At 41.9% G+C, this 23671-nt stretch overlaps 1 protein-coding gene across 7 annotated transcripts in view; it reads right to left on the bottom strand.

The window, feature by feature from the left end:
* Positions 1-23671, bottom strand: part of HHAT (hedgehog acyltransferase) — a 348767-nt gene that overhangs the window by 155941 nt on the left and 169155 nt on the right. For 6 of the 7 annotated variants that reach the window (XR_004433737.1, XM_033196750.1, XM_033196753.1 and 3 more), the window contains one exon: positions 5796-5831. The exons of the other annotated variant lie outside the window; for it this stretch is intronic. Coding sequence is in view for 5 of the 6 variants with exons in the window: in XM_033196750.1 (XP_033052641.1) it covers positions 5796-5831 (36 nt within the window). In the remaining variant the exon portion in view is untranslated. The remainder of the gene's footprint in view (positions 1-5795; positions 5832-23671) is intronic. 7 annotated transcript variants of the gene reach the window in all.

Below are 23671 nucleotides of genomic sequence, written 5' to 3'. Positions count from 1 at the left end.
CTCAAAAGCCTCTCTAGTGCCAATGAGCTTTCTTTCAAAACAATACATAACATTTCTCTAATACAACTCTCAACTTTCTGTTTGTTCTCTGGACATACGGAAGACCACCTGGTCTGTATGTATGCCCTGAATCGAAACTTCTTGCTTCCCATATGTTTGTTTTTGAGACACAGACTTGCTGTGTCACCCAGGGCTGGAGTGCAGTGGTATGATCTCAGCTCACTGCAACCTCTGCCTCCCAGGTTCAAGAGATTCTTGTGCCTCAGCCTCCCAAGTAGCAGGAACTATGGGTATGTGCTACCACACCCAGCTAATTTTTGTATTTTCAGTAGAGATAGGGTTTTGCCATGTTGGCCAGGCTGGTCTTGAACTCCTGGCCTCAAGTGATCTACCTGCTTAGGCCTCGCAAAGTGCTGGGATTACAGGCATGAGCCACCATGCCTGGGGCCAAATAAAATGTTTTAAATTTAGAGATTCATCTCTATAATTTGATTTTGGCAACACAATGGAATACTATGCAACCATAAAAAAGAAAGAAATCCTGTTATCTGTGACAACATGGATGGATCTGGAAGACATCATGTTAACTGAAAAGATCCAGACATAGACAAATACTACATGATTTCACTGACATGTGGAAGCTTAAAAAAATTCATAACATAGTAGCAGAGAATAAAACAGTGATTACCATAGATGGGGTAGAGAGGGGAGGATAGGAAAAGACTGGTGAGGGGTACAAAGTTTCAATTAGATAGGAAGAGTATGTTCTGGTGTTCAATTGCACAGTAGAGTGACAATGGTTAATAGTAAGGTATTGTATATTATATCAAAGTTATTGTATAATACCAAATACAGCATGTTCTCACTACAAATGACAAATGCATGAGATGACAGATATGCTAACTACCCCGATTTGATCATTATACAACATAAATACATCAAAACATCAAATTGTACCCCATAAATACAAACACAATGTGTCAATTTTTTTTTTAAGTCACGATGTTATCCTGCTCCACTGAAAACTACTGCCCCACCTGAGGTGGTCAGACAGGAGCAGTCAGAGGTAGGGGACGGAACAAAACAAGTATCATTCATCTTTTTTAAAATATTATTTTTTAGCTGACAAAAATTGTATATGTTTATGGTGTACAACATGTTTTGAAATACGTTCATATTGTGAAACAGACAAATCAAGCTAATTAACACATGCATTTCTTCATATACTTATTTTTTTTGTGGTGAGAAAGCCTAAAATCTCCTCTCTTAGCAATTTTCAAGAATACATCATTATTAGCTATTGTCACCCTATTATACAATAGAGCTCTTGAACTTCCTTTTTCTGTCTAACTGAAATTTTGTATTCCTTGGCATTTCTTCATTCCCACTCCCAGACCTTGGTAGCTACCATTCTACTATTTCTATGAGTTCAATTTTTTTAGATTCCACATATAAGTGAGACCACATGTACACCTTTGTCTTAAAAGAGACAGTGCTGGCTGTAATTCTGAGTAAGATGGAAAATGCTGGCCAGGTGCAGTAGCTCATGCCTGTAATCCCAGCACTGTGGGAGGCCAAGGCGGGAGGATCGCTTGAGCTCATGGAGTTCAAAATCAGTCTGGGAAACATGGCAAAACCCCGTATCTATTCAAAGATAAAAGAAGAAAGAAAAAGAAACATGCCTCAGTCAGCAAGAATCAAACCAAAAATCATTTACTTTCTTGCCAAAGCTAAACTAAGCTAAATTTAAACAAGCCACCCTGTTATCTATAATGAAACAGATTTTTATTCTGTAATCTCTTTCTCCAGGTTGGTCAGCTTTTCTTACGCAGTGTCACATTAAGAACTCCAGCCAGCAGGCTTCTTCTGAGGCCATTCCTAAGTGAGTTGTGGTTGCTGCTTCTGTCTATGATTTCCATAAGATGCAGAACTGAGCTCACTGAATTTTCCCACAGTCATCACAAAACACTAATACCAAAAATGCCCACATTTCATTAAATGTGACAGCTCCTTCCTGCCCCCATGGCTCAGTAGAGCACTTCAAGGTTTAAAAGGAAGCATGTCCCTCCTTGCAAATGCCTAGTCTGAGATCAAAGATAGGGCTCTTGGCTTTGTGGAAATTTATGTCATTCCAGAGAAGTTGACATGACTTCCATCAATTAAAAGATGCAGCTGATTAATTTCAGGCATGCTGTAGTTTTTTTTTTTTTTTTTTTTTTTTTAAGCCAAACACTAAGTATTCAATACAGCCTGACAAGCCAAACTGCACATTAAGAGCTTGTTGGAGCTAATAAATGTAGTTAATCTTAGAGGGGAGGAGGAAACCTATGACAATTTCTCCCACATTTGCTCTTTTACAAAGGGAAGTATATTTTCTTCTCTTGGCCATTATAGAGTGAGAAGGATTCCTTAAGGACCATCCCTTTCACTCTTCCAACCCTCTAAGGTTTTCTCTAATGATATATTTACAAGAAAATGCCATTGCTGTCTGAGGTTACTAAGGGGCCACTCACTCCCCCCAGCAATCAGGCTCTACTTCTCTCCACCTAAATGAAACTGCTTTCTCTAAGTCTAAAGGACACTTAAGACCTTCTGGTGGCTAAACACAAGAGTTCATCCCATTAAAAAGAAAAAAATACCCACTCCACCCACCCTCTCCACCAGCTGCCCTGTCTTTCTTTCCTCCCCTTCACAGCTTATCTTCTTAAAGGAGCTGTTGCTGCCATCCCCTCACTGCTAACCCCACCATGCCCCCACCCTCTTCAACCTAGCTTCAGGGTCATTGTCTCAAAGAAACACTTCTTATTAAGGTGTCCAGTCATAAATGGTGCTGGGTCCCATCAGGTTTGACTTCCCTCCCAAGCTGGGAGCAGAAAATACCTCTTTTTTTTTTTCTTTTCTTTTCTTTTGAGACAGAGTCTCACTCTGTCGCCCAGGCTGGAGTGCAGCAGCCCTATCTCGGCTCACTGCAGCTTTGGCCTTCTGGGTTCAAGTGATCCTCGTGCCTCAGCCACCCAAGTAGCTGGGATTACAGGTGTGTGTCAATACGCCTGGCTAATTTTTGTATTTTTAGTAGAGGCAGGATTTTTTCTCATACTGCCCAGGCTAGCCTTGAACTCCTGGCTTCAAGTGATTTGCCCACCTCAGCCTCCCAAAGTGCTGGAATTACAGGCATAAGCCACTGCACATGGTTGAAAATACTTTTTTTTTGTTTGTTTTTTGAGACAGAGTCTTGCTCTATTACCTAGGCTGGAGCTAAGTGGCACGATCTTGGCTCACTGCAAGCTCCACCTCCTGGGTTCACATCATTCTCCTGCCTCAGCCTCCCAAGTAGCTGGGACTAGAGGGGTCCACCACCATGCCTGGCTAATTTTTTGTATTTTTCATAGAGATGGGGTTTCACTGTGTTATCCAGGATGGTCTCGATCTCCTGACCTCATGATCCACCTGCCTTGGCCTCCCAAAGTGCTGGGATTACAGGTGTGAGTCACCAAGTCCGGCCTGAAAATACTCACTTTCTAAAGAGAGCTGCAAATAAAGAGGTGAGATCCACCCCATTCTGGGATCACTGCAAGATGGAGAACTGCCTCTGCTCCCAACCACCATCTTTACCACCCCTACCCCTTACTCCCAAGCTGGGAAGAGGAAAGAGGAAGAGATTCCTTGGAGTCATTAAGTTGTTTGCTTAGTGGGGCACGCTGTCATGTGATGGGAGAGGAAGAGACCTACTCCCAGAGGCTAGGGATGCCTGCAAAACTAACCTCTCATTCCCCAGTAGGATAAGCAAGAAACCTGCTAATTTTCTCTGCCCCCTACCCGAATGAGGGAAAGGAAACACAGAAGACAGCATGGCAAGGTAGAGAGAAGCCTTACTCTTCCAATAGTGCTCGCTTCACAGAATGCTGGTTAAGGTGACCAGTTAGAGCATCTTCCAGTACCTGCCCACAAGGGCCTCCTGCCAGAGCGAGGGGATCCCAGCCTCAGTCACGTTAGAGCCACTTGACCACTCTCTCTCCTTCCTCCAGACCCAACATAGGAGGAAGGGTTGGAGCCCAGAAGAAGGAAAGAGAGGAGGGATAGCAGAGGCAGACCCACCATTTGCTCCAACTACAAGCCTGGCAAGGGATAAGCACATGGAAAGCTTCAAATCAAATGTCTGTTTTTGCAAGTGACAGCATTCCTAGGCATATCCAAGTAAGTGGCACATGGTAAGCTTAAGTTATTTGCTGAATAAATGACTGTACAGCTTCTTCTCAACCTGCTTCACCCCTCTTGTCCTTTTCGTCTCATCTCATTCATTCCCTGCTAGCACTAATGTTTGTTGAAGGTTCATCCTATACAAGCTTCTGAATCTAATCATTGATAGGTGACTAAGACATGATCCCTGACCTCAAGAAATTTACTATAAAAAATAAGAGTACAAATTTGCATCCACTACAAGGCAATAAGGGAACAGTACAATGGGAGTTATACAAAGCACCAAAGACATTAAATAAAAAACTCGAACTACTCCCTGAAGTAATAATACATCCAGATTCTTCTGATCAGCTCAAATATGGAATGCTCATGCCTGCTTTCCCATGACTGCTGGTTCTTTGTCCTTCCTGCTAAAATGTATTTAACCTTGTTGTGTCAAAGATAGCAGTTCACACTCTACTATCTGTGGAGTAAGTATGGATGGTCCTGGAGAAAGCCAGGACCATGCATATTCCTTGAGTAGGGGGGAAGCCGAGGAGATTTCACTGTGCAGCCTTGGATGAGGCCTTGGAAAAGAGGTCAAAGAGGACAAGGCCTGCATGGCCTTACTCAGAACACCACCATATCCAGTGCAGAGGAAATGTGGTTTTTGGTGGGATTAAAGGTGATGTCAATTATGTACACTTCCTCCCAAAGAGCATCTTACCAGTAGGGAGATGGCCATGCATCGTAGAGAACGAAACCAACATAACACTTACCCAAAAATCACATTGCGTTTACAGACTGTTCATTATCAGGCTATTAGACAGTATTAACTAGCATTTAGAGATACACACTTGCAGAAAGCAAATCGCTTTACATAATTTCTGGTTTCCTTGTCATCTTTAGCTTGCAGTCTTTCAGCAACCATTTCTGCTTCCCTCAATAGTTTTGACAAGCATTTTAATGATCATTATTTACCATTATTAGAGTAATACATGCTCAATATTAATACATTTAGAAAACACAGCAAAATTGATAGCAGACAAAATATGCATATTCTTAAAACTACAGTGCTGGTATATTTCCATTTAACCTCTATTAGATTTAATAGCTATTTGAAATTAATATGTCCCATAAGCCAACTCTGGTAAAAATCACCAATAAACTAGGATATAAACTGTCATCTGTAATCTCTTTCAATTATGAACAAGGTTGTATCTTCACAACTATAAAGCAACTGAAAGATTCCACTTAAAAAGACTAAATTCAGTGGAGGGAAAATTGGTTAAGTGGGTTGTTTAATGTCTGAATACAAGCTGGCACTCCTAATTTTTCAATTGGTTTTTCCAGCAGCCTAGTAGTTGGAATTATACTGTCTGAGATCTCAGGTAACTATCACTTCAGAAATAAGCCACTTTAAACCTTGATTTCTTTAATTGCTTAATCATGTGTGATTCTGGGAACCACAAAATAACTAGTGTTAGTAATGTTTTCTTGACAAGTATATATATGCAAATGCCATTATTTATCAAGATATTTAACAAGGATTTTCCGTTTCAGTCTTTCATAATAGACATGTTATTCAATGTTACCTAAAATAAAAATTATTGGCTTACCTGATTAAGAACTTATGCAGTCCAACATCAAAATACCTGTTCAAAGGAGACATAGACAGGCATATCAAGAAAAGATATTTATAGTAATGGTAGACAACTATCTATATAATTTAAATTCATAGCATGAATAAATGGATTGCTCTACCACAGGAGTTCTCAAGGCCGCTGGAGCAGCAGCATTCCTGGGAACTTGTTGGAATTGCAGCTTCTCAGGCCCCACCTCAGACATACCAATTCCGAAATTCTGGGGATGGAGCCCAGCAATTAAACTTAACAAGCCCTCCAGGAGATTCTGGTGCAGAAACACTGCTCTCTAGTAGCGTAAGTGTCTCAGCAAGGGTAAGCTCTCTCTAGAAACAAAGGCCATGAGAGTGGATCTCCCAGGTACCTTCCACTTTTCCAATAGATGAGTCCGTTTGTAATATTCATGTCTCAGATGTTCATTTAAAAAATATATATGTATACAAACACACACACACACACATATATGTATACGTATATGGTTTTTTTTCCCCCCTTGAGACAAGGTCTTGCTTTATCACCCAGCCTGAAGTGCAGCAGGGCGATCACACTCACTGCAGCCTTGACCTCCTAGGTTAAACCAATCCTCCAACCTCAGCCCCCAGAATAACGGTGACTACAGGTGTGCACCACCACATCTGGCTAATTTTTAATTTTTTTAGAGACATGGTCTATGTTGCCCAGGATGGTCTCAAACTCATGGGCTTGAGCAATCCTCCCACCTCAACCTGCCAAAGTACTGGGATTACAGGTGCAAGCAACCGCACTCAGACCAAAATATGTTCCAAAAGCACGACACCACACTAGCCAAAGGGAAGAAGGCTGGGGGTGGGGTGGGGCGGGGAGAGGCTGGTGTGGTAGTGGCCTTCCAAGCCCCACCTAGTTATAGTCCCTGGAGCTTTCCACCTGAGAAAACAACCCTGTCCCATCTCTGGGTCTGCCCTGAGCAGGGGATTGGAAGAGCTGTAGCTCCATGCACTAGCTGGGGAGCCTGTCATTGTGCTTGAACCTCATACCAGGCATCCCACAGCACTGGGCTATGGCAGACCCTTGAAGTCACAGCCTTTTCCTGACACCACCAAACTGGTACAGTCCATATAAATGACGCTGCTTGGTTTCTCTAACTAGCATGCTTGTTCCTCCTGAACCTCTGATCATGTAGCCAGTGCCCTTCTCTCCCTTTGGGTCAGAGTGTGAGTAAAAAGACCAGGTGGCCAGTGTAGTCTCAGCTACTCGGGAGGCTGAGGCAGGAGAATGGTGTGAACCCGGGAGGCAGAGCTTACAATGAGCCGAGATTGCGCCACTGCACTCCAGCCTGGGCAACAGCGACAGAGCAAGCCTCCATCTCAAAAAAAAAAAAAAAAGAGAGAGAGAGAGAGAAAAAGATCAGGTGGCCAGAATCATGATGATATAGTCCCCTAGACAGAATCACTGCTCCCAGCACCTAAAGGGTGGTGGTTGCATCCCACCCACGAGTCTCACCTCTTGGGTTGCCAACCTGACTGAGTAGGGCCTGAGTTAATTCTGTCCCTTTCAGACAAGGGGTAATGGACACAGGAATTCACCCTCAAGGGGGTCTGACTGTCCAGACCCCACCTGTCCCTAGCTTCCAGCTCCACCCTTGCCTCTTCCCTGGAACATCCCATCATGCCTGGTACCTCACCACCTGACATTTGACAGGTAATTACTGTCATTCCCTGTGGGATACCTTTAAATGACAAGAGTCTTTTACGTACTTAAGTATCTGTTTACAGACAATGGACACAGCATAGGTGAGAATAAAGAAACTCAAAGCCAAAACATGACAGACCTCATTTACTATATCACTGACCTAAAATAATTACATAATTCAGGAAAAATGGGATTAGAGATATGTAAGTTCCATTTATTCATAGGTCTTCTGCACAGAGCTCTTCTCTAAAGAGAGATTTACCTGTAGGGAGAGGTGATGTGTTTCATTTGAATTTTACATTGACCTGGATAAGATGTTAAGTTCTTTCTAAAATTATATTTAACACAATTTTTTTAAAAATAGAAATGATCCCTTCTCTTAACCAAAACCAAGGCTACCTTGCTTAGCCCCATAAATAAATATCCACACCACAGACAGCAATTTTAAGGTTGCCACATCTATAACATGGGAGGTAGAAGTATATGTAGATTAAAACAAAGATTTCAGCTTCCTTCACTCATCCAAAGCTTGTAGAGCCTTTTCAATTACATTAGGAACAGAGACCAACAGACTCTATTTCAGGAATCACAGGACAAAGCAGACATGGAAGAAATCAGAGATCCACGGTATATACTGGGGTAGGAGGAAGGCACTGAAACAGTAATGAAAAACCTGATAATAATGAGAAATTATATTTATTGTTTAGAATGTGGCAAGTACTATGTTTGGTGCTCACATACACATGCCGGTGAGGCAGGTACTGGTATCCCCGGAGCTGACAGCCAGTAGAAAACAAAGCTGGAAATCAAACTGAACCCTAAAAGGCATGAATTACTTGTTCTGGCCGGCGCGGTGGCTCAAGCCTGTAATCCCAGCACTTTGGGAGGCTGAGACGGGCGGATCACGAGGTCAGGAGATTGAGACCATCCTGGCTAACAGGGTGAAACCCCGTCTCTACTAAAAATACAAAAACTAGCCGGGCGAGATGGCGGGCGCCTGTAGTCCCAGCTACTCGGGAGGCTGAGGCAGGAGAATGGCGGGAACCCGGGAGGCGGAGCTTGCAGTGAGCTGAGATCCGGCCACTGCACTCCAGTCCGGCAACAGAGCGAGACTCCGCCTCAAAAAAAAAAAAAAAAAAAAAAAAAAAAAAGAATTACTTGTTCTTCCCAAGCACCCCACTAAAAGCAGGGTTCTCACTGCCTTTCATTATTACTAATTGAAAATGATTGCTCATGTTAAAAGCTGATGTCTTCCTGCTTCCACTTCATTTCTGCTTCTCCCAGCATGGCTGCCCTGCTCCAGGGAAGCCCACCTGTTTCTTCTCCCACCTACTTCTTCTTCCCAGGTTCCACCCACCTTCTTGGTCTCAGCTAGCCAGGCTCCACAAAGTGATAGAAGTTCAGGTAAGTGGAGACGTACATTATTTGTCCTTCTGTTTCTGGATGACTATCAGTTTTTAAAAAATAAGGTTCACCCGACTCATGCCAACACCATCATTCTCATTCAACCTAGCCATGGCCACCAGGGGATGATGTGGTTGGTAGTCAATTCATTTCTTTCCATTTCCAGGTGCCCTTCCTCTTAGAAACGGTGGCCAGCCAAACCAATTCCCTCACCCATCTCCTCCTCTACTTGTAACAAGAGGCCTACCTAAGGACACTAAGCTTTAGCACACCACCTACTGAATATTTAAAAACTAAATATATTCAAAACCATCTCTGCATTATAAAATATAACAATCTCTGAAAGGCAAAATGTGTCTTTCTTATTCAACTAATAGCCAGGAAATTATCCATTCTTATAGCCCTGAAAGATTTCCACTGCAAAGCACATCTTAGGGCTTTGAAAATACTTCCCAATGACAATTCTGTGTAGACACCCAATACACAAAAGGACGAATGTATCTAAAAATTAACTCTAGCTCCAGAAATGGGACAAAGAGCAGGTTTTTTAAAAATCACCTCTAAATATAAGAGCCTTTGCAATGACTACAAGATATGGGTAGAATATACATAAGCTTTAATTTAATGCTGCTTCTCACATTCCTTGGATCATGTAAGAAAGAAAGGCAAGGTTAGGGGAGAATAAAGGGTTATAGTTTCTCACCATGCAGGCACAGTACAGCACACACAGAGTGGAGAAGGGGGTATGTTAATAGTAAAAGCCAACACACATACAGTGGTTAGCATGTGCCAGGCACTCTTCCATTCTACACACATACACACAATTATGTTTGCAGTAACACTATGAGGTAGACAGATACTATTATCATCTGCACCACAAAGGAAAAAACAGAAGCACAGAGAGGTTAAGTGATTGTTAGTTAGGGGTAAAGCTAACACCTGAGCCCAGATAGTCTCCACTAGCCAGAAGACCCCCCAGGGAACAGTACCTTGGTTTTGAGGAATAAATAGTAGGAATGCACCAAGGTTAACTTCCTGAGTTTGGTTATTAGAGGGCTGAGTATCCCAAATTCAAAAAATCTGAAATCCGAAATGCTCCAAAATCTAAAACTGTTTGAGCACCAATGAGATGCTCATAAAAATGCTCATGGGAGCACCTTCAGATTTTGGATTTTTAAATTTGAGATGCTCAACTAGTGTAACTGCAAGTATTCCAACACCTGTAAAGCTCAAAATCCAAAACACTGATTTCTGGACCCAAGCATTTCAAATAAGGGATACTCAACCTGCATATTGCAGTTATTCCGTTGGTGCAAAAGTAATTGCATGTGGTCTTGGTCATTAAAAGTAATGACAAAACCCACAATTACTTTTGCACCAACCTAATACATAGGAAAGTGTCCTTGGAAGAATACGGTGAAGTATTTAGGGTGATGATGCTTCATGTCCACAACCTAATCTCAAATAATTCAGGGGGAAAACGTTACATGTACTGTGCTTCTAATGTTTGTGACTTTAAGATTATTTCAACATTTTAAAAATGAAAGATAAAACAGAAAGCACACTCCTTGCAAAATAAAGACAAACAAGTTCATGTTTTTGTATATAGAAATTAACAATGCATCCTAAAATCAGAATCTAATGTCTATAACTCTAATTAGTTTTTCCTCATATCTTTTGTTTTTGAGCTGTAAATGAGTGAACATATATAAAATGAAAAATCAAGACCACATGATAAAACCAATGATACTTATCTTACTGGCTGGAGAATGAAGTGGTCCATAAAGCTGCTCTTCATAAGAGTCATTATCTTAGTCTTACCAACTTCACCACCAATAAGTCAGGCAACATATTTAATATGATGCTAAAGGTTTGGCTTAAAGAATGTATATGCCTTTCATCCTGTTCCCATTAGAAAGAAATAAACCAAACATATTTGAAACTATAAACTGTTATTTAAATTTATGTGGTATTTTAAAAATAAGTTATTTCATCATTACCTTAAGAATTTTAAGTATCATAAGAGAAAATGATTCTATCCAAAAGAAAACTGTGGTCTACCCAACCAGAGGTCTAGCCCCGTTACCAGAATTTGTAGACTTTTGCAGCTTCCTCAGAATCATGAGTTAATTCTTTTACCATCATTATTATTACATATTGACATATTATAGTTGTATACATTTATGGGGTACAAAGTGATAACTATGATTTTTGAACATAATGTGGAATGATTAAATCGAGCTAATATATCCATCACCTCAAATATTTAACATTTTTTATGATGAGAATATTTCAAATTTACTCCATCAGTGATTTTGAAACGTCCGGTATGGATTTCCTCTTTACGATGGTAAACCTAACTCATGCTCCTTCCAAAGAGTTAAGGGGTGGGGCCTCCCCTGTGGGGCCATCTTTAATTTCAAAACACTAGCAATCCAATGAATTCTAGAAATATATTCTCATGGCCAGGCATGGTGGCTCACACCTGTAATCCCAGCACTTTGGGAGGCCAAGGCAGGTAGATCACAAGGTCAGGAGTTCAAGACCAGCCTGGCCAAAATGGGGAAACCCTGTTTCTACTAGAAATACAAACATTAGCCAGGCATGGTGGTGGGTGCCTGTAATCCCAGCTGCTAGGGAGGCTAAGGCAGGAGAATCACTTGAACCCAGGAGGTGGAGGTTGCAGTAAGCCAAGATTGCACTATTGCACTCCAGCCTGGGCAACAGAGCAAGACTCCATCTCAAAAAAGAAAAAAAAAAAGAAATATATTTTCATTTAGTTTTTTTATACAGATGCAAAAGGCACCTTAATGAGCTACAGTAGGAAAAGAATATACATTGTTTTCTTAGAAGTATATGCCAAACACTAGGCTAAGCACTCTGTATATCCTAATTTTTAGTCCTCACAACAACCCTGTTAAGTAGGTCCTATTTTATGAAGGCTTGTGTCTTTATTCCCAGTCTCATGGCTAGCAAATGCTCAGTCAGGATTTAGCTCAGAGCAGACACCAAAGTCTGTGCTTTTTCCTTCATATATTCAACCACAGACTCATTTAACAAATATTCATTATGTGCCTATTCTGTGCTAGATACCGGAAATTCAGTAATGCACAGTATGTAACCTCTGCTTCAGGGATAATAGAGCCTAAAGGGATGGAAAAGTCAACAATAATTTCAATGCAGCGTGACTGATAACTAATCAATCATTCTCTCCCACAACAGACCAAAAACTTCATAAGGGCAAGAACCAGAGCCTGCCGGAAAGCAATAAATGTCGTTGAGTGAAGCAATGTGTGAATGATACACCCGTAATAAGGCACCAATGCTTCTGTCTGCTCTGGAACTTAGCATCGTACACTGCAGATAGAAGAGGCTCAAAAGTAGTTATTTAATACACTGATTATTTTATGTAAGTGCATAAAATAAACACCCACAGATAAAAATGGGGGTTCTCTTCTGAAATAAGATACTGATCAAACTGTAGCACAATCATTCTTATCACCTTTTAAGGAAATAGTCTCACTGCTAACCAGCCCACAGAAAACCAGGATTTCCTTATGAAGAGGCATAAGGAACATGGATCCTGCACATATTATTCTTAGCTCCTTCCAGAAATTAAAAATAGAAAATCTTGTATGATATGCAAGCTTTGTTATCTGCACATCAATTGATAGCAGCCACAGGGAGGCAGATTTCAGCTTGAGATAAAAAGAAACTGGAATGGATGACCTTTAAGATTCCTTTAAGCCTCAAGTTTCCAAGTTCGTGTTTCAGGCACTTTCAGGCAGCATCTCTAAGTATGAATGCTCCCTCCCACAGCAGCAGCTCCTGTCTGATTACCATCAGCAAATTAGTAGACTGTGCCTGGGCTAACACATCCATGGCAGCCCTGGCAGTTTATTTATGATTATGACTGCTGTACTCATTAGAGCTTCGCAGTGCATCAAAATTAGGCTTGTTGGGCCTGACAAAGTGGTGTTGTCCATATGCTTACTCACAGAGCACAGAGGTTTATATATCACCTAGCTTAGAACTGCTCCTTTGACAGAGGAGGGATGGGGGCCACACAGCACGTCCATGGCAGAACTCAGACAGAACCTATGGCCAGCTCCAGGACTTGTTCTGCACTAACAGGCTGCCTGCCCTTTGGGGTCCTGTCCTTCCTCCCAGGCTAATCTTGGCTGGGTGGGAGCTAGGGATAAAAACAGCAATGGACTATGGCCAGGAGTGGCAAATACCATACAACTGAGGTATGTTTTAGAACCACTGTTGTCATGGCCACTAAGGATGACACAGGCAAGGTAGCATGTAGACAATATACCAAAATTCAGCTCTCAATCCTTGCCTCCACCTCTTCCATTTTCAATCTTCAGTCTTTTGTCACTAGACTTGTTTATCCCATTAATGGGCTGCCAAAGTTCAGCCTTTACATTCCTGCCTGGGAAGTTTGAAAACTAATTTGCACAGCTGGGGGTAAAAACCAAAGCACATCGCTAGGGTGATAAAGTTGATACCTAGACTCAAGAAGCCCTGATTAGCTCTGGCTAGCCTACCCAACCCAATTTTAGACAGCAGAGAAGACCTGAAAGTATATTTACCCTAACCTCCTCCTCACTTGACTAATTTGGAAGCACAGAATAAGGAACATGAAATAACTGAGATACAACAAACAGCAGAGCTGAGGCTGATCGACCAGGCCCCCTAGACCCCAGCTTTTTTCAAAGTGTCCCAATGCTGCCCTCCTCTCAGTCTCAAGTAACATCTTTATTTTCTAAGGATGCCCGAGGCACGATTCTTGGAATAGGCTTACTGATGACATCATATAGTAACTGGCACCATATCATACCATCTTCAGCTCCATCTGTTATCCTACGTCTCAACCTGCTCACAGTTAAGAATAAAAAACTGGGCCAGGTGTGGTGGTTCATGCCTGTAATCCCAGCACTTTGGGAGGCCAAGGAGGGTGGATCACCTGAGGTCAGGAGTTCAAGAACAGCCTGACCAACATGGTGAAACCCCATCTCTACTAAAAATACAAAAATTAGCCAGTCATAGTGGTGAGCGCCTGTAATCCCAGCTACTTGGGAGACTGAGGCAGGAGAATCGCTTGAACCCAGGAGGTGGTTGTTGGAGTCGAGATCACTCCGCTGCACTCTAGCCTAGTCAACACAGCGAGACTCCATCTCAAGAAAAAAAAAAAAAAAAAAAAAGAAAGAATAAAAAGCTACGCCGGGAACATAGAACATAGTGAGAAGTGAAAATGAACTTAGACTAGCATGATCCCAGTTGGCAGTCAAACACATTTGGTGAAATACCAAGGTCTGATGGAAAAGTAGAAAACAAGCCCTGGGAGGACAAACTCCTCGGAACGAACATGGTGAAAACAGTCCTGAGTTATCACGTGACATGCTCTTATGGATCAGACAAGTGTGTCTGCCATCAGATCATCAGGAAGGAGTGTCTGGAAAAACAGCCCACAAGCCTGAGATCTAGGCATTTCACACTGCTGAAGGAAAGGTGAGAAGGCACCAGTCCCAGGCATCATCAGCTCAGGAGTGAAGACATTTCCCCAACAACAGTGGAAAGCATGACACACTGAATGTAGAATTAGAAATTCAAGATCTGGATTCTGACTCTACCACTTAACAGCATTTGACCACAGGCAAAAAGTTAATCCCTCCATGGCTCTGTTTTCTTAACTGTGGCATGGATATAATGATATCAACAACAGAAAAGGGAATAAATGTAGTAGGTACAAATGCTTCAAAAATGTTCTACAAATGTTCAAGATTGTTTTCTCTCCTCCTTAGACGTCATTAAGAATCCTAACAGAGGCCAGGCGCGGTGGCTCAAGCCTGTAATCCCGGCACTTTGGGAGGCCGAGACGGGTGGATCACGAGGTCAGGCGATCGAGACCATCCTGGTCTACACGGTGAAACCCCGTCTCTACTAAAAAATACAAAAAACTAGCCGGGAGAGATGGCGGGCGCCTGTAGTCCCAGCTACTCGGGAGGCTGAGGCAGGAGAATGGCGTAAATCCGGGAGGCGGAGCTTGCAGTGAGCCGAGATCGCGCCACTGCACTCCAGCCTGGGCGACAGAACGTGACTCCGTCTCAAAAAAAAAAAAAAAAAAAAAGAATCCTAACAGAGTATTCTCCAAACTGTATTAATGCTGTGATTATCCAGGAAATATTTATCGAGTACCTTCTAGATGCTCAATAGAGCTACAAGAGATGCTTAGGAAACAGCAATGAACAAGAGAGTTCCTACCCTTGTGAGTATTCTGGAAACAAGTCCTTTATTGGATATGTAATTTGCAAATATTTTCTCTCAACCTATGGTTTATCTTTTCATTTTCTGAAAATGTCTTTGAAGCATAAAAGTTGTGAATTTCAAAAATCGAATTGATCGATGTTTTTCCTACTATGGATCATGATTTTGGTGTTAGATCTAAGACATCTTTGCCTAACCCAAGATCTTTTTTTTTTTTTTTTTGAAAGAGCAGTAATACTTTATTTTATTCATTCCCCATTTACCCTGGGGTTTTGTTTTTCTAAAGCATAATGATAGATTTCATGGGCCGTTTTATACACATGATCATGTTGTTTCCAAATAAAGACAGTTTTACATATTTAAAGAAAAAGGAATGAAGAAAACTTAACAGAATTTGTAAACAACCCCAAAAGAGCCAAGCTTCAAGTCATAGAAGTATAAAAGCAGAAGAAAAGATAAATGGGGTAGAAAGCTTATTTAGAGACATAGTAACGGAACACTTTCCAAACCTAGAGAAAGATGTAAACATCCAGGTACTGGGAGACCAGAAGTCTCCAATCAGATCCAATCCAAATAAGACTACCACAAGACATATCCACACTATCAAAAATCAAAGACAAAAAAAGTATCAAGAGAAAAGAAATGAGTAATATATAAGGGAGTTCCAATATGCCTACCAACAGACTTCTCAGCAGAAACATTATAGGCCATGACAAAGTATGATGATATATTCAACGTGCCGAAGGGACAATACAAAAAACTGAACCAAGAGTACCTAGCAAAGCTGTCCTTCAGGAATGAAGGTGAGATAAAGACTTTCCTAGAAAACCAAAAGCTGAGGGAGTGTGTTACCACAGAACTGTCTTATAGGAAATACTAAAGTGAGTTCTTCAAGCTAAATGAAAAGGATGCTGAATATACAATCTGAAAAGATATAAATGTTGACATTAAAACTTCAAAATGGGTGGCGGAGAGAGGGGTAAAAATGTAGAGGTATTTTGTGATCAAAGTTAAGTTGGCCTAACCCAAGATCTTGAAAATGTTCTGTTTTCTTCTAAAAGTTTCATAGTTTAGCACTTAAAGTCCATTATCTATTTTGAGTTAATTTTTGTGCATGGGGTGAGTATAAGGGTCTAAGTTCATCTTGCTTTTTAGCTCTTCATGTAAAAATGTCTATTGGACATATTTGCCAAATTAAAGGTCACTGGCAACTTAGAGGAGTAGTTTCATTGAGTGGTGGAAATGGAAGCCAGAGGAGAGCCAAGTGAAGAGAGGATGAGAAGGAGAGGAGGACACTACCCGGTGTGGGTAGTTCTTATGAGGAAGAGTTATGTCCTGAAGGAGAAGAGGAACCACAGTCACCGATGAAAGATGAAACAAACAAGGTTGGTGTTTGGACTAATGGACGCAAGATGGCGCAGTTCCGGGTTCTTCACCGACAACTTTCCCACGCCCGGGAAAGGCACGGGTCGACTGCGCAGGTGCAACCCGACCTCCGACAGAGAAAAACCGGAACCTGCCTAGCCACGCCTACCGCCCGGCCCCCAACCCGCCTATGTCCCGCCCACTGCCCCCCCACTCCCAGGCCCAGGACATAAAAGCCACTCCCGGCGGGCACGCTGGGCACACTTCCTCAGCCCTCACTCCTGTCGGGGCTGTAGGAACTCCGCCCGAGAGCTCCACTGGGTGACTCCCCTGGCCTCCCCTGCCAGAGACCGAGGGACCTCACCCCTCCCCCACACCTTCTTTCCTGAAGCTGGGGGACCAAAAATAAATGTGCAGTTTTGCTCCTAGCCTTGCCTACTTGCTGGTCATTTAATACTCGCCCTGGTTTCCTGGAAAGCAAATCAGCTTCCTAGAAAGCAAATCGGTTTCCTAGAAAGCAAATCAGTTTCCTGGAAAGCAAATCAGTTTCCTGAAAAGCAAATCAGTTTCCTAGAAAGCAAATCAGTTGGTTTTTGTTCATTTGGGGGAAAGTCTTCCATTGTACCAGTGATAGGTACAGAAGATTTAAAAGAAGATGAATGCAAATGGCAGTGATTTGATGGAGGCAATATTTTCAAGAGTATAAAGCAAAATCATCAGATGAGAGAAAAGTAGATAGGAGTTACATGTGGACATTTGTTGGTTTTGCTTGTTTGCTTGTTTGTTCTGAGGGAAGGCCTGGCTTCCTTTGGGGACTTACCTCTCACCTACTGTGTCCTGTTCTAGTAGGACAATTAAACCTCATCCCTGCCTGCTAGAACCATGGGCAAGGCAGCCAGGCTAAGTAAAATTAAATCTTGAATATATAGTGGCTCATGCCTGTAATCCCAGCACTTTGGGAGGCCAAAGTGAGCAAATCACTTTAGGCCAGGAGTTCGAGCCCAGCCTGGCCAACATGGCAAAACCCTGTCTCTACCAAAAATACAAAAATTAGCTGGGTGTCATGGCACATGCCTGTACTCCTAGCTACTCAGGAGGCCGAGGCAGGAGAATCATTTGAACCCAGGAGGCGGAGGCAGAGGTTGCAGTGGGTTGGGATTGTGCCACTGCACTCTAGCCTCGGTGACAGAGGGAGACAGTCTCAAAAAATCTTGAGTATATAGAGAGTATATATATTAAGTATATAGTATAAGCTAAATTAAATCTTGAGTATATAGACAGCAAGAAAGAAAAATATTTATTGAGGCTGATTGACTCCAGGTGTTGTGCCTTAATATGACCATGATACCACTTTGCTGACGTATTATAACTATAATAAATTCTATTAAAGAATTCTAAACATGAATTTATAAATTGTTGTCTATTAGGAAAATAATGATTAGTACTTCAATGGAACTTTAAATTTACAAAGCACCATCACAAACATTTCTTAACAAACTGTAAGGAAAATAGGGCTTGTATATTATAACCATTTAACAGCCAGTGGTACCTAACAGAGCCTGGTTCTTGGCACTTAGTACAAGCCTGGTAAATATGAAAATGCATGAATGCATGATTAAATGATTCTCCTACAATTATGTAGCTAATAAGGGACCTGATTTTAACTTAAACTCAGATTGCCTCACTAAAAATTCCGTGATTTTCAAATGACTAATGTATTATAAATTAAATGAGATATACTTTTCAAAAGATTATGCTTATAACTTCTGGACTAGGAAAGATTTAATTCTTAAGAAGAACACAGGAGACCTAAAATATAGGCAGAGGGGATATTAACTGTTGGGATAGGACTAAGGATGAGGGTTCCCACATATTAACAAAATTAAAGCATCCAATAATATGGGCAGAGCTTTGTTCTTTTTTTTTTTTTTTTTTTAAAGGTGGGGGTGGGCAGCTCAGGGAGAAGGTTTCAGATGAAGCAAGGCAGTGCTCTCGATATGCCAGATTTTGTGTGTGGATATTCCTTTCTTCCAAGCACTGGCCTGTACCTCAGAGGTGAAATGCCTATAAACTAGCACTTCCCAGATTCCCTTTCCAGCTGACTTCTGATTCAGTTCTCCCAATGAGAGGCACTCTCATAAGAACTGAAGGGAAAAAAGCAAGAAAAGCCACTTTTCCCAGGGGGCAGCTGGGGACAGGCCTGTGGACGTCAGCAGATGGCAGACATGGGTTTTGCTAGCTGCTTCTGCAGTGAGGGACTCTTGAGACCCCACTTTGGTGCTGCAGGCAGCCAAGATCAGCAGCAGCAGCTTCCTACAGCCTTCCGACCCTCTACTCCACCACACCTCTATGAATTTGGCACACCTCCAGTTCCCTATAGTTAATCCTTGCCACCCAAAATATCTTGAGTGATTTCCATTTTCCTACCCAAACTCCCATGCAACCGATGAAACAGGGCAAAGCTGCTGCAGCAAAAGGGAGAAAGGGGAGGAGACAGGACAGAAACAGATGTGCCAGGAGATTTCAAGCATCTGCAAAGGGCAGAGGCTGGGGAAACCGAGTCTATGGGCCAAAATAAGAATGGCAAATAAATCCATTTAATGAATATTTAGAGTGCCTACTATGTGCCAGGCATGGCATTAGAGGCTAGAAAAATAAAACCAAACAAAGCGGAATGTGGTCCTCCAGTATTCAGTCTGGTGGAGGAAATATAAGCGATTCAATGAATCCGGAACAAAGGGACAAATGCCAAAGAAGAGATAAGCATGAGGTGCTGTGAGAGCTCCTGAGGGGGTGTTTACATTTTACCAGCATGGGGGAAGGCAGGAGAGGCATGCAGGAAGGGTTTCCCAGAGGAGCTGATGCTCTAGCTGGGCTTTGAAGAACAAGAAGTTGGACAGCCTGGTGTGGGACGGACTTCCCAGGTAACATGTCAGTTCCATAGTGTTTAGGATCCTCACTGCAGAAGCCAACTGGCAACAGTCCCCACAGAACACCACTTGAGTTGGTGACTGATAAGGGGAGCTGGTTCCAGAGCCACAGGAGATGGTGACAAATGTTCTCTTCTTTCTTCCAAGGAGCACTTCAGTAATGATGCCCAGAGGGCAACCAAAAGCAGCAAGATTAAAAGGAGAGACGTCTACATCCCTAATGGAACCACAGAGCCCTGCTGGTCTTTCTGCCCAGGTTACCCTTGACAACCACACCACTGAGTATCTCCAAACAGAGAACAAGGATATATGACTTACACCTTCCTCTCCATGATGCTCCAAAAATTACACAGAGACACAGGCTTCAGCATGTGTTTATAGAGCAAACTGGACCCAAGACACCCAGAGCTTCAGGAAACTAAAGAAATTAGGTTAGGCTTCTAAGGGTTGAGTTCTGGGAGCTGGGTAATTAAATGAGTCAATACTTACAAAAAAGTGCCAGCAGGTCACAAGAATTCAACACAAAACTAATATAAGGCTATTATTAATACAATCTTAAAAGCTGAACATCTTCCCTGCATGTGTATTTTTATAATCAGTCATCTTATTAATACCTCATTCTACCCTTCAGCAGTTTGTTTGTGAATACATCACAACAAGTGATTATTCATGACATGTGTTTGATGAATCTGTTCATTATGGTTTGAAAAACTGCCATCACATGATCCCTTCAAGGATCTAGTTTCACCTCTCAGAATAGTTGAACATTTGGCCTTGTTACCCAAGGCTGACTGGTTTGAGAAGTTGCTTAACTGGAATGAGGTACACAGGCTTTCCCTCCTTTTATATTGAAACAAAATACTTTTTACCATAACCAGGACTCAAAAGACAACAGTCACTGTATCTAAAAATGATACTAACAAATTTTGAAAATATATTTGACATTAGTGTCATTCTCACTAATTTGTGTCCTTTCCTTTCTCAGTTTTACTCTCATACTCATGATATATCGGAGCCTTAAGAATTCCCATTTGGTTATTTATTCCCTACTTGACTAAGATATAAGTAGAGTTTCGGGGTTTTAAAACAGCAAGCTCTCCTAATCTTTGCAGCCACCTCTCCTAGGCTTAGTAATTACCAGCAAACTGTCTAAGTCTCTCCCTCGGCATCTCTTTCACTTAAGTGGCTGAGCTAATCTAAGTGATTATGGCTATTTTCCCTTCCATAAATTTCTTTTTTTTTTTTTTGAGTCAGAGTCTCACTTTGCCACCTAGGTTGGAGTGCAGTGGCACAATCCCAGCCCACTGCAACCTCCAACTCCTGGGTTCCAAGGATCCTCTGGACTACAGGCGTGCACCACCACGCCCAGCTAATTTTTTTGAATTTTTAGTAGAGACGGGGTTTCGCCATGTTGGCCAGGCTGGTCTCAAATTCCTGACCTTGAGTGATCTGCCCATCTTGGCCTCCCAAAGTGTTGGAATGACAGGCGCAAGCCATGATGCCTGGCCACTTCCATAACTTTCTATCAAATTCTTTTTATTGAAGTCCAGAAGAAAAAAATTAAGGATCCACAGTTTGTCAACTGTCGATGTCACAATGCAGCGTAGGCAGGTGTGGGGAATGGGAAGCAGAGACCAGAAGGACACGGATGAGGAAGGAGTTCTGCAGGGCTGTGTCACGGCTTGAGGCTTGAGGTTCAAGGCAGTGTGACACAGATGGTCTTCTCAGGACTAAGCAGTGCATAGGCTGATTTGCACAGCAGAGGCAGCAAGGAAAAATAAAAATAGACTGCAAGGCAGGGAAGCAATACATACAAAAGAGTGCCTGACCTTTCATAATCCACCGTGCCAACAGTTGCTTTGGTTTTTCCTAGTTATAATTAATGCTGGGTGAGTGGGCCAGGCCTACAGCACCTTCATTAGCCACCCATTGCTCAGACAGCATTCTGGACAGAGAAGAAGTCACTTCATAAAGCCAACTGATGATGTTGCTGGGTCTTCAGGGATATGCACAGGCAAGAACATAAAGGGGCCTTCAGTGTTCTCTAGCTGAGTGGTCCTCAACCTGCTCATTCAAGCTGCCAGTGATCCCTATCTGTGTTATAAAAACTAAATTCCTCTCCTACTGAATGTTACCAAAAATAACATAGGGGTTTTTAATAAATTTTTTTAAAAACCCATCTTATTTCAAGAAATAAGAATCATATTTTTGTCTCAACATTTAAATTTTTAAGTTTCACACACTTCAAGGAAAATTAAAATTTACTACATTCAATAGAAACACTAAGAAAAGTAGTATCACATGCATATTGTACCCCAAACATTGTTCTTCTGGACACAAATCCACGCAAGAGAATAAAGAATGTAATTTCTTTATATTTACTGAGCTTCTCCCATGAGCCAAATGCTGGCAGGTACAGGGATGGACAGTCCCTGACCACAGGAGTTGATAGCTTAGGGGGTCAACTGATACATAAATAAAAAATTATGGCCAGGCTTTGTGGCTCAGGCCTGTAATCCCAGCACTTTGGGAGGCCGAGGCAGGCAGATCACAAGGTCAAGACATCGAGACCATCCTGGCCAACATGGTGAAACCCCGTCTCTGCTAAAAATACAAAAATTAGCTGGGCGTGGTGGCGCATGCCTGTAGTCCCAGCTACTTGGGAGGCTGAGGTAGGAGAATTGCTTGAACCGGGGAAGTGGAGGTTGCAGTGAGCTGAGATCACACCACTGCACTCCAGCCTGGGTAACAGAGCGAGACTCTGACTCAAAAAAAAAAAAAAAAATTTAGAGTCAGCCCAGCATTCTAACCGTAGTAACTCTTCGAGAAAAAATGGGCCTCTACAGACCCGGGAGCCCACTGAAAACAGCACATCCTCCAATCCTTTACTGTGACTGAAACATGCAGCGAAGCCCTCAGGTATAAAATCTTAAGGCAGAGAAGACCTGTGGCTGCAGGGCTGACAAGTAGTAGGAGTGTGTTGAAGAGTAAACAATCAACATCAAACTAAGAAACTTTCTTGTAGAACAGTGCCTTTCCAATTAATTAGTAGGGCTCACTTTATATCAAGAAATGACTCCAGTTTGAAACATTCACAGTTTCAAATTAAGAACCCGAGGCCATATGTTTTTACTTTGTGTTGTGTTTTCTACTGGTCTTTTAACTGTTTAACTAGAGACTTCTAGCCTGCTTAGGATCTAGTAGCACCTCAAAAATAATTTGTTCTTTTTCAGTCATTTACATTAGTCAACACAAAAAATATTGGCTAGGAGAGCTAAAACAGATTTGTTTTCACACCAGGGAATATATCAAATTATATTATACAAATCATGTCTGTAATTATTCTACAAGATTCCTTTAAGTAGGGCATGACTTTATGTTTCTAATAATCCCTATTCTCAAAATATCAAAGTTTAATTATACCCCATTTATCTCCAGGTAGAATTTTCCATAAGCTCATTACTCAGACCACACTCCTAAGAAGACTAAACAGGCAGAAAGATCAGCTGAAAGTATAACTGCTATCACAAACCCCTGTATTGTATTCTATAAGAAACAAGCCTTGCAGTTGTGCATGAAATATGGCCACAGATTTGAAGTGAGAACTCACCACCAGCAGATATACTTGACAGATGACCAGATAGGTAAAAGGTGTAGAACTACAGAAATCAGACAGAAGGACTCTGAAAGGACATTAGTATAGGCTCAGTTTACTTAAGGACAAACAGTCCCCCATAGCCCAGATGTTGCTTCATTGTAAAAGTCACTGGTGTTCATCATATTCATGATCTTAAAGTCACAGGTAATTAACCATGGGTGTAGAGCGCATCAACAGCAGAGCTTCTTAAATGGGCTTCTGCTAGCTAATGTATACCTCTGCCTAATGGTGCATAGTATTAGACACTGTACAGCAGTGTTTCTTAAACACTTTCTCACATGACCCACATTTAAAGATGTATCTTATATCTCAACCCAGTTATAGAAGTTGTGATGGCCAGTCTCCTTGATGGCCCTGGACAATCCCCACCTCCCGCCCTTTACACTCTCGTAAAGTCCCTCTCGCACTGTACCAGGATCGCTAGATGTGACTAAAAGAAGAGAACAGAGTCATAGCAGAGTTGATTACTTTTGATCTGATACTCTTAATTTTGATCTGATACTGCATCTTCTGTCTTGGGGGCACACTCTTGTTCTCTTTCTGTCTTAGGTCAT

The sequence above is a fragment of the Trachypithecus francoisi genome, unplaced genomic scaffold (assembly GCF_009764315.1).
Source record: "Trachypithecus francoisi isolate TF-2019V2 unplaced genomic scaffold, Tfra_2.0 Lachesis_group5, whole genome shotgun sequence".
In the NCBI taxonomy this organism is placed as follows: domain Eukaryota; kingdom Metazoa; phylum Chordata; class Mammalia; order Primates; family Cercopithecidae; genus Trachypithecus; species Trachypithecus francoisi.
This window is presented reverse-complemented; position numbering and strand designations above follow the sequence as displayed.